At 36.3% G+C, this 12,192-nt stretch overlaps 1 protein-coding gene across 13 annotated transcripts in view; it reads right to left on the bottom strand.

Moving 5' to 3' along the window:
- ORC4 (origin recognition complex subunit 4) overlaps positions 1-12,192 on the bottom strand; it is an 87,591-nt gene that overhangs the window by 39,539 nt on the left and 35,860 nt on the right. For 8 of the 13 annotated variants that reach the window (XM_034954028.3, XM_055108467.2, XM_063595142.1 and 5 more), the window contains one exon: positions 1,083-1,156. The exons of 3 other annotated variants lie outside the window; for them this stretch is intronic. In XM_034954028.3, the coding sequence (XP_034809919.1) occupies positions 1,083-1,139 (57 nt within the window). In that variant the 5' untranslated portion in view covers positions 1,140-1,156. Of the gene's footprint in view, positions 1-1,082; positions 1,157-7,102; positions 7,257-12,192 lie in introns of all 13 variants that reach the window. 2 more of the 13 variants (XM_055108466.1, XM_003816693.7) reach the window with 1 other exon arrangement.

Here is a 12,192-nt window from a genome sequence, read left to right as displayed (position 1 = left end):
AAAAAAAAAAAACCCAGAAAACCTCATTAAAATATCTTAGAGGCAGTAACGGGGTATAAAATATAAGCTAGATAAAGCTACAGTGACTAGTCAGAAGGTTCACAAATCCCAAAGTGATCTGGCATAGAAGTTAAATAGGTATACACATGTATTGATATTAAGTCAGCTGTACATGGAGGATTCGTGCACTTTACATACAAAGGTATGTAAAGCATATTTCAGTTAAAAATTTTTTTTGAAATAGAGTTAAACTACTTCCTTCAAAAAGAAAGCCAAGTCGTATAAAAGAATACCAGTAACACTTAATTTTTATTTAAAAACTACATGGAGTTCAGGTCAAGCTAGATAAATACAAATGCCAGGGTAGAAATACCATGCTCATTTCCCTACTAATCTATAAGCTTCTTAAGGAAGAGACATACAGATAGATGCTCAGCACTTGGAATACAATATACACTTCTTATAACATTCATTATAAAAACACTCAACAGATGAGGAAACGTAACGGAACTTCCTCAACTTAATAAAGGGCATCTACAAAAAAATCCTACAGTTAACATCATATATAACAGTGAAAGACTGAATGCTGCTGTTTCTCTAAGATGAAAACATAGACAAGAATGTCCATTCTTCCCAATCCTATTCAACATTTTAAAGAAAGTTCAAGCCAGGGCAATTAGGCAAGAAAAGGGGGAAAAAAAAGGCATCTAGATTGGAAAGAAAAAAGTAAAAGCTAGAATTCTGACTACCCAGACTTAATAAGGATAAAATTAAATTACAGTATAAAACACTAATATTAAAAAAATATATGAACGACAAAAAGGGCAGAGAACAATCATAACAACAAAATCTGTTGGTCCACATTTAATTTTGACAGAGTTTGGAAAATTTTGCTTCCAGATGATTGTTCTTACGACCTTGTGCTGGCATCTCCTTAAGGTCTCGTACTGATATCTCCTTAAGGTTAGAAAGAGTGATTCTTCCTAAATGCTAAAGGGAAAATTCAGGTTAAGAAGATAACTATTTCTCTGAACAGCTTTACAGGGTAAAATATCTTGAGATTAATGAAAATACATACTAACCTGTGAAAGGCACTCTGTGTGAATTAAGCTGTTACTCTTTGATTTACGACTGCTCATTTCAACAAATTCAAATCCTTTAAAAAAATTGGCATAAATATTATAAATGTAGTGACTTAAAGAGATTACTTAAGAATTTACTGTTCTAGAATTAAAATAAATACAAGTTTTTAAAAGTAAAAAATGCTCAAACCCTAAGACCTTCAAAATCTTCGATGGCTTCATTTTGTCCAAGTACAGGCTGATTCAACACTCTCATACCACACTTTAGGCACACTTTGTTTTACTGTGCTTTGCAGATGGTGCATTTTTTTTTAAAAGTAAACTGAAGGTTTGTAGCAACTCTGTGTCCAACAAGTCGATAGGCACCATTTTTCAAACACCATGTCCCCATTTTGTGTGTCAGCATTTTTTAGCAATAAGGTATTTTCAAATTAAGGTATGTACATTTTTTAGACATGCTACTACTGCACACTTAGACTAGTATACTGTAAATATAAATTTTATATGCACTGAGAAAAGTTTTGGGTGATTCACTTTATTGTGATATTTGCTTCACTGCAATGGTCTGGAACTGAACCTACAATACCTCCAGGCCTGTATGTGGTTCTTACAGCTACTCCTCCCTTTCGATTAAATCTTCTATTCACCTTCCCTTTCTTCCTTTTTCTTTTTTTAACTTACATGCTTCCTTTATGATTCTCCCACCCATCCATCCCACAGGATCATCCCTTATAGAAAACCTTCCCTTTCTTGCTCCACTCACCAACAATACACAAATAATCATTACAGACTAGGTTAAATGCCTCTTCCTTAAACACTCATAAGTGCCTGTATTTTGCTTTATTATTGAATTATTTTAAACAAAATTGTCTGTTTAATTGCTAGTGTTTCCAAATTGAGATTTTTTATATTCCAAGCATTGTAGCATAATGCCCAAAACAAAGCTGGCAATGAATAACTAGAATGAAAAAAAATTAATGAAAAAATTATATTTTTTTGTAAAATTCTCAAGTGTACCATACTCATAGACAAATGACTAAAAGACCTTTGACTAAAAGACCTAATTTTCTTAGCACTGATTTCCTATAGGAGTAAATTTTAATAGATAGACAGTAACAGCTTAAGCAGTGCTTACTTAGGTATCAGGAACTGTTACAAATGCTTTGCATTTATCAACTCATCTAATCCTCAAAACTATCATGTGGAATAACTACTATTATAATCCTCTTTTAAGGTTAGAAGACAGAGATAGGCTAAGTATGTTGACCAAAATCAAACAGTATATAAATGGAAGAGCCAGGATTTGGATCCAACCAAGTTAACCACTTTTTAAAAAAAGTGTATTCTGGTCTCATCTCATCTCCAGAAGGAACACAGCTTTGCTAACACTCTGAATTTAGCTCAGTGAAAGACATTTTGGAACTTTTTTACTGCCAGAACTCATAAAACTCAAAAAAAGCTGACTTATCATCAAATCACCAATGATTAACATTATAATAATGCGAGAATGATAGCAGCAAGATGAAATAGGAGGCCCTTCAGCTTGTGTCCCCAAATAGCAATAATAATTTCACAGCCACCCATGGACAAAACGGTCTTTGTGTTAGCCTTGAGATTCAGGCAGGTGTCTGTGAAACCCCAGTGGGGCCCAAGACCTGGAAAAGTCAATTGGAGGGCAGATCTTCATTCACGTGACAGATTCCCCAACTGTGGTCCAGGCTTCAGACTTGGAAAGGGCCCTGTCCTCCTGATAGGACCTTGTTACCAGGGGCTGTAGCAGGATATGAACCCTATCTGGTCCCTTGGCGGACTGGACTTTTTCTAGGACCTCGGCCTGTACAGCGGATGAAGATATGCAGAGAAAAGACCTGTTACCAGGTGTGTGGATGGTTTGGCTTTCTCTGGGAACCTGGGAGGGCTCCTACTGGATCACTGAGTAGATTCCTTAACAGGCAGTACTGCCCTAGTCCACAGCTGAGTGGGGCTGGAACTAAGCCACAGGGTTGCTTCAGGGCCTACAGTCAAGCCTTAGGTCTTCAGGCCTAAGGTGTCACAAACCTGCATGTCTCCCTTCAGGTCCTTAGGTTAGCGGGCCTGCTGTACTGAGAGGGGCTGGAGCCACTTTTCAGGGGTGTTTCAGGGACTGATGAGGGACCTAGGTCAGGTGGCCTGTTTGCAGGGCTATGGACAGCCCCATCTCCCTCCAGGATGCTGGGTAGGCAGAACTGCTCTCTGACCACAGCTGAGAGGGGCTTATGCCAAGATTCAGGGTTGTTTCAGGACCTGCTGTGGGACTGAAATCTGCCTGCCTGTCCTGAGGACACAGAAGGATGTATCTCCTGACTACAGGAGGATTTCTGTGCAGGATTTCTGTAAGACTGTGGCTGAGTGGAGCTGGATCCCCGATTCAGAGCTTTTTCAGCATATGCTATGGGACAGAGATTGGCAAGTCTGTACTGATGGCACAGACAGGTGAGTCTCCTAGCAGTTCCTTGTGCAGGCAGGGTTGCTCTCAGGCTGCAACCAACAGTGGCAGGAGCTGAGCTTCAGGGCTGTTTCAGTATCTAATGCAGGACCAAGTTCAGAAAGCTTGACCCAGGGATTCAGACAGTTTTGTCTTCTTGTGGGTCTTGAACTGATCTCAGACCACAGCCAAGTTAAAGTGTCTTATCAGGGTCCGCAGTTGGGACTGAGGACGGTGGACTTATTTTCAGAGGTACCAGTGTGCATGAATTTTCCCAGGCCTCTTGGTGAACAGTTTCGGTAGCAGGCCAATATCCTTGATGAATATAGGTGCAAAAATCCTCAACAAATACTGGCAAATCTAATTCAACAGTACATTAGATCAATTACCATGATCAAGTGGGATTTATCTTTGGAATGCAAAGACGGTTCAACATATGTAAATCTATAAATGTGATATAATGCATTAACAGAATGAAGGACAAAAATCACATGACTGACTCAACAGATACAGAAAAAGCTTCTAACAGAATTCAATATTCCTTCAGGATTAAAAACTGTCAATATATTAGGTATAAAAGGAATATACTTCAACACAATAAAGGCCATATATAACAAACTCACAGCTAACATCACACCCCAAAGGTAAAAAGTTGGAAGCTTTCCCTCTAAGATCAAGAACATGACAAGAATGCCCACTTTGGCCATTTATATTCAATATAGTACTGCAAGTCCTAGCCAGAGGAATTAGGTAAGAAAAAATAAATAAAAGGCATCCAAATCAAGAACGAGAAAGTTAAATGGTCTGTTTGCAGATAACATAACTTTATATAGAGAAAATCCTTAAGACTCTACCAAAAAACTGTTAGTACTAATACATACAGTAAAGTGGCAGGATACAAAATCAACATAAAAAATCAATAAGATTTCTCCACACTAATAACTATTTGATAAAATTAAAAACCAGTCCTAATTACAATAGCATCAAAAACAAATTAGAAAGAAATGTAACAAAAGAGGGGAAAGGTCTGTCATTGAAAACTATACAATATTGATGAAAGAAAGTGAAGACACAAATAAATGGAAATATACTCCATGTTCATGGACTGAAAGAATCAATGTTATTAAAATGTCCCTACTACTGGAAGTGAAGGTTCAAAGTAATCCATATCAAAATTCTAATGACATTTTTCATAGAAATAGAAAAAAATCCTAAAATTCATATGGACCCACAGAGACATTTAATAGCTAAGACAATCATGAGCTAAAGAACAATGCTGGAGGTATCAGACTACCTGATTTCAATACCTAGTGCAAAACTAAGATAATTCAAAACAACACGGTTCTGGCATAAAAACAAACATACAGACCCCAGAATACAGAGTCGAGAAATAAATCCATACTTTTACAGTTGACTTATGTTCAACAAAAGTGCCAAGAACACACAACGGAGAAAGGACAGTCTCTTCAAGAAATGGTGTTAGGAAAACTGGATATCCACAGGCAGAAGAATGAAATTGAACCCTTATTGCACACCATATACAAAGATCAACTAAAAATGGATTAAAGACAAACATAAGACCTGAAACACAGGGGAAGAAAACACAGGGGGAAAGCTTTTTGACACTGGACTCGGCAAAGATTTTTTTGGGATATGACTCCAAAAGCACAAGCAAGAATAATGAAAAGACATAAAACTAAAAAGCTTCAATCAACAGAGTGAAGAGACAACCTTCAGAATAAGTGAAAATATTTGCAAATCTTACATCTGCTAACAGGTTAAAATCCAAAATATGTAGTCGCTCCTCATCAGCAGATTCAACCAACTTAAGAGAAAATTTAGAGGGGAAAAAAAATGCAACAATAAAAATTAATATAAATTTAAAAAACAATACATTATAATAGCTATTTACAAAGCACTTACATTGTATTAGAAATTATAAGTAATCTAGTGATGATTTAAAGAATATGGGATATGTATAGGTTATATGCTAATACCATGCCAATTTATAGAAAGGACTTGAGCATCTACAGATTTTGGTATCTCAGGGGAGTCCTGGAACCAGTTTCATGTGGATACAGAGGGATGACTGTGTAAGGAACTAAAAAAAACAAAAACAAAAACAACAACAACAAAAACTTAATAGCAAGGAAACAACCCAATTTAAAAAATGGTCAAAAAGATTTCTCATAGGACATAAAAATGTCAAATAGGTATTTGAGAAAATTCTCAGTGTTACTAATTTTCAGGGATTTTCAGGGAAGTACAAACAAAAACACAATGAGATAACATTTCACACCTGCTAGGAAGGCTATTGTCAAAAAAAGGCAAAAGATGATGAGTGTTGTTGAGGATTATGAAAAAAGGAAACTCTTGTACACTGTTGGTAAAAATGTAAATTAGTATAATCATTATGGAAAACAATATGGAGGTTCTTGAAAAAATTAGAAGTCAAATTACATAACCGGTAATCCCACTCCTGAATATCCATCAATATATACAAAGGAAACGAAATCAATATGTCAAAGATATATCCTCACTCCCATATACACTCCAGCATCATTCACAGCCAAAATACGGAATCAACCTAAGTGTCCATCAATGGATGAAAAGATAAAGAAGATGTGGTATATATACACAATAGAACACTAACTCAGCCTTAAACAAAAAAGAAATCCTGTCATTTGCAGCAACATAGATGCATTTGGGAGATATTCTGTTAGCTGAAATAAGCCAGGCACAGAAAGACAAACACCACATAATCTAATTTATACAGTAGTCTCTCCTTATCCATGGGAGATGAATTCCAAGGCGCCCCTCGCATGTCTGAAATCATGGATAGTACCCAACTGTCTCTATATACTATGTTCTTTTAATCTGATAACCTAGATGGCTACTGAGTGATTATGGGACACATGCAATACACAGCATGGATATGCGGACAAAGAAATTATGTATGTCCCAGGCAAGATAGAGCAGGACACTGCAAGATTTCATCACATTACTCAGAGTGGCATGCAATTTAAAACTCATGAATTATTTATTTCTGGAGTTTTCCATTTAATATTTTGGAACTTCAGCTGACCAAAAGTAGCTGAAACAATGGAAAGTGAAACTGAGGATAAGGGAGGGACTTGGTGGAACCTCTAACAGGGGAACTCATAGAATGAAAGCAGATTTTAAATTTTCTTACTACAAAAAAATGGTATGTGAGGTAACAGATATATTAATAGGCTTAATTTTGTCATTCCACAATGTATACCTATATTAAAACATTATGGTATATTATGCTGTATACCATAAATGGATAAGATTTTTATTCATCAATTAGAAAAAAAAACATATAAAATATACATCAAAAAGCAACTAAGTGGCAGAGCCAGGATTTGAACGATTTGAACCCAAATAAGTTGTACTCTTATGCAATTGTTACGTATTTAGCAAACTTTTTTAAAAAAAGAAGTACAAACACATTTCAATAACCTGAAGGAAGATCAGCCAATATATTTTACATTCACATTTATTAATTTCATATAGTGACAATTAGAAAGCAAACCATGGTAATGCTGTTTTCTTCTCTAGAAATGTTAACAGGTCCTTAGCTGAGCCAGGCCTTGACAGACAGACAGCAAGCAAATCTGTGTCCTCCTTAATGTGTAAGCCAGGTAGCTAAGGCCTCAGCCACCAAAAGTCCTCTGGCTCCAGGCTTCCTAATTGAAAATTAAATAACAGAGTACTCAATTATTGTCTTGACCCTTAAGCATCTTCTTTCTTAGAAGAAAAGTGGTCTTCTCAGCTGTCTTAGGATACCTTCTAGCAGTCTTTTATGTCTAAAGTTTTATCTTATTCTATTTTTTATTTTTCCTAATCAGTGTTATGAGAGGGAAAAACCCTTTTAGCTAATAAAATATCCTCAACTCTGGTTTATGATGCTCTTGACTATCAGCCAAAATCTAAAATCACAAAGAACTATGTAATAATTGTCTCCTAGATTATAAGACTAATTAAAATGTAAAAAGGAGAAAGGGCTTTTGCAGTATGTTTTATTTTGTAGAACTACATTAGCTATCTTACAGTATTGTTAGAATTAAAAGATATTTTTTACCCACTTCATGAATTAAGAAAGAATTACTCAAAAAAGCTAAATAAATGTCCACAGTTCCAAGGCAGGTATCTAATCTGCCCCTTTGCATCATATATAAATCAGGTAAGCTATTAAGATAATTCATTTTTTCTTCATTTGGGGCCAGCATTCATAAAAGAAACAACAAACATGCCACTACGGTATCTACCTTATAACCTACATAAATTTTGACTGTAAATAAAGTTTTAGTCCAAAGGTTATTTTGACATCTTGCCCCTTCATGTAATGGTCAAATATCTACTATATAATAAAGAATATTTCAAAGACAATTCTAATAGTACAGATGAGACAAGCTTCAGACTGGGAGAAAATACCTGCAAACCACATATCTGACAAAAGATCTGTATCTAAAGAACCCTCAACACTCAATAATAAAAAAGGAATCCCATTAGAAAATAGGCAAAATACATAAGTAGACATTTCACCAAAGATATGCAGGTGGCAAATAAGCATATGCAAAGATGTTTAATATCATTATCTGCTAGGAAAATGCAAAGTAAAACCATAGTAAGATACCACCACACACTGATTAAGGCAGCTAAAATAACACAAAGATGGTGAGGATGTAAAGAAAATGAATCTTTCATTTAACCACTGGTGGGAATGTATAATGGCATGGCTACTCTGAAAAGTTTCTTGACAGCAGTTTCTTAGAAAACTACAAATACTCTTACCAAGCCACATAGCAATTGCACTCTTGGGTACTTACCTGACAGAAAAACTTATGTTCACACAAAAACCTGTAACACGTATGTTCATGATAAATTTATTCGTAATAGTCAAAACACTGGAACCGATTCACTCAATGAGCCAATGGGGTTAATGAATTAGTTCCACTGATGCTTTGTCACTGAAGTCAGGAAGTACCCAGACAGTAAGGGACTGCCTTTTGAAGTTCTTCTGATATTGGACAATTCCCCTGGCTACCCAGAATCCCATGAATTCAACACTGAAGGCTTTTGTCCAAGTGGTCCACTGGTCCCCAAACACAAACTCTCTAATTCAGCCTGTAGATCAGGGGGTCATAGGGACCTTTAAGGTTCATTACACACAGAACTCTATGGAAACGAATGTCAACACTATGCAAAAACCTCCACAGACATAACATGATGAAAGTCTGGGAGGATTATCCCATTGAAGATGCCCTGTTGTCACAAAAAAGCCATGAAAGCCAACAAGACTGAAACAAATTTCTGCTGAAGAAATCTATGTCCAGATGTTGTGCATGACTTCACAGGATTTACTACAAAGCCAATCAAGAAAATCATGAAAGAGATTGTAGACATGGCAAAAAGGGTGGGGAGTGATGTGTTTCAAGATATGGGTCTTAGAGAAATTCAAGAGCTAACAGATACCACACCAGAGGAATTAACAGAAGACAAGGTGGAGATAGATGCTTCTGAACCACTGCCAGACAGTGAGAAAGATGCAGAACAGTGCCAGAAAACAAACTGACATTAGACAATCTGGCAGAATGGTTCTGAATATACAAGACTACTCTTGACTTCTTTTACGACATGGACCCTTCTATGATACAGGTACTGGAATCAAAGCAAATGGTTGAGGAAGGGTTGATACTGTATAGAAACATTTTAAAAGAAATTAGAAACCAAAAGAGATAGACAGAAATTACCTGTTTAGTTACACCCAGTGTGCCTAACCTGTCTTGTCTCCCCTTCTACCTCCTCCACCTCTTCTACCCCTACGCAACAAGATCAACCCCTCCTCTTCCTCCTCAGCCTACTCAACAGGAAGACGAGTAGGATGCAGACCTTTACAATGAGCCACTTCAACTTAATGAATAGTAAATATATTTTCTATATATAGTAGATATATTTTCTAAATATCTTTTCTTTACCTTACTTTATTATAATAATACAATATATAATACATACATAAAATATATATTAATCGACTATGTTACCAGCAAGGCTTCCAGTCAAGTAGGCTATTAACAGTTAAGTTTTTGGGGAGGCAAAAGTTATATGCAGATTTTCAACTGCTTTCGGTAGGGAGGGGGTGTTTCGACCCCTAACCCTTACATTGTTCAAGAGTCAACTGCGTATGGAGGAAATTCTCATTACTGCAGTTCCAGAGCACTACTATACATCAGAGAGCTACTGACCATTTTAAATTTACTTCTGTATTGACAAAGGACAAAAATTATAGGAATTGTAAAAATGTGTCATCTAAAGCTGTCTGCTCTCTAAATTGCCTATGTGCATTTCCCCATGACAGTAAGTCCCCTACAATCTATACCTTTACAAAGGAAGGGATGAATTCTGAAATATATTCACTGACCACTACTTACTGTATCTGTATTTGAAATTTTATAGTTACATGCTAACTAAAGCAGGATGACTAAATAATCTCAAGACTCAATCACATGTATATTCATACTCCCATTTTTCAACTGAGGTGGCTTATTTATTGTAATTCTCCATTCCTATGCTTTCCAAGGGTTGCTTGTTGATAAATTCTAAAAATTATGAAGTACATCCTTTACTGCTCTTGAGGTTTCATGAGTACTTATAACCCTTCTTTCTCATGATACCTTCCTCAGATCCAAACCCTCACTCAGAGCCTCTTTGTCTACCACACTGATTCTGCATAATGTATTTTAGACTAACTCTGTTTGGCCAACAATAATGATAACTATTCAGCAAACTCTCTGTTTTTTTTGTTTTTTTGTTTTTTTGAGACAGAGTCTCGCTCTGTTGCCCAGGCTGGAGTGCAGTGGCGCTATCTCGGCTCACTGCAAGCTCCACCTCCCGGGTTCACACCATTCTCCTCCCTCAGCCTCCCGAGTAGCTGGGACTACAGGCGCCTGCCACCATGCCCGGCTAATTTTTTGTATTTTTAGTAGAGACGGGGTTTCACCATGTTAGCCAGGATAGTCTCGATCTCCTGACCTCGTGATCCGCCTGCCTCGGCCTCCCAAGGTGCTGGGATTACAGGCGTGAGCCACCGTGCCCAGCCTTAGTAAACTCTCTTAACATCTAAAGACAGAATTAGAAAATAGCTGACACTAACAACTTATTCCTACATATAGCTCAATAGCCATTCAGATGTCAAATGTTTTCCTACCTTAGAAATAGAACATAAAAGCCCTCCATTTAGTTTGCACAACTAACTTAAGCTCCTCATCTTAGGTTAGTTCTAATCACTGTTTTTTAGACTAACATAATCCTAAACTTTGTGGGAGAAGCAACCTGGATGAACTCCTGGTGACAGTCCTTCATGTCAAATTTGAAGTTTGGTCAATTTACCAAATACCTCTCTGCTTGCTGACTAGCAATGGTATACAACTTCTATCTATATTATGAGCATATTACAACTAACTTAGAATAGCTTCTTACAAGAATTCAGAATTATCAAATCTTACAAGGGCACACACATGAGACTTGATTTGGAATACCACACCAACTCCATCTGAAAATAAGTTGCTCAATAAATTATTGTTGAATGGGTAAGTTTCAAATATATGTTTCAAAGTATATTAATATATGTTGAATATATTAGGTGATTAATACAAAATATGTTTTCAACACATTATTGCTTCACCTAAATAATACTGTTGTCATAAGTCACTCACAAGTCCTTTCATGCAACAGACTGTACACACTCAACTTGCTACTGTCAGCAATGTAAACAGGATATAAATTTTCTGATGATGCTGAGTTAAGCTGTGATAACAATTCATGATTAATGAAACATGACCAAGCACCACAGATTGGCATATCTGCTCAATTTCCATACATGTGTTTCTGTATGGGTAATAGATACATATATAAATGAGTTCATGGTTTTAGTTTCCAGCATTGCTTAAAGATGTATTTTCACTAAACTGAAAGACAAATTTTTACTGGAATGACATTACAAATGATATAGAAAATGAACATATTTTGAAAAAGGATTAAATAAAATGTTTAATCTACATAAACTGTAGTTAATAAGACAACCAAGTAGCTACAAGTCAATGCCAGACCTTCTCAATCAATTTAACCTAACTTTTTAGCGTTTACTTATTACAAGGCTCTGTGACAAGCACTATGGAAAAGATGAGAAATATAAAATTTGGTCTCTATGTTTAAAAAACTTACGTTCTTGTTGGGATAATACATATGTGTATATGTGTGTGTACATATGTATCTCCCACAGATAAGGCAGTATCCGCATAAAACAAGGGATACACTCATAGGGTCAGTAAAGAAAGGGACCTCAAAAAACACATAGTACTACCTATAGAAGTAAAAACAAACACAAGATTTTAAATGACCTGCCCAAGATGACATAGCTTACTTAACAGCAGCAGTAGCTGTTAGGTCTATTGACTCCCAATCAGAGGTTGGTTAGTCTCAACTGGCATGAAAAAAAACCCTGCAAACATCAGAAAGTTCATCAAAATCATCACTGGGCTCTTCTTTAGGAGACAAAACATAGCAGAGGAATACATTCTGAAAGAATACGGTTATTATAACAGATGTTCAATACCGACAATT

The sequence above is a fragment of the Pan paniscus genome, chromosome 13 (assembly GCF_029289425.2).
Source record: "Pan paniscus chromosome 13, NHGRI_mPanPan1-v2.0_pri, whole genome shotgun sequence".
In the NCBI taxonomy this organism is placed as follows: Eukaryota; Metazoa; Chordata; class Mammalia; order Primates; family Hominidae; genus Pan; species Pan paniscus.
This window is presented reverse-complemented; position numbering and strand designations above follow the sequence as displayed.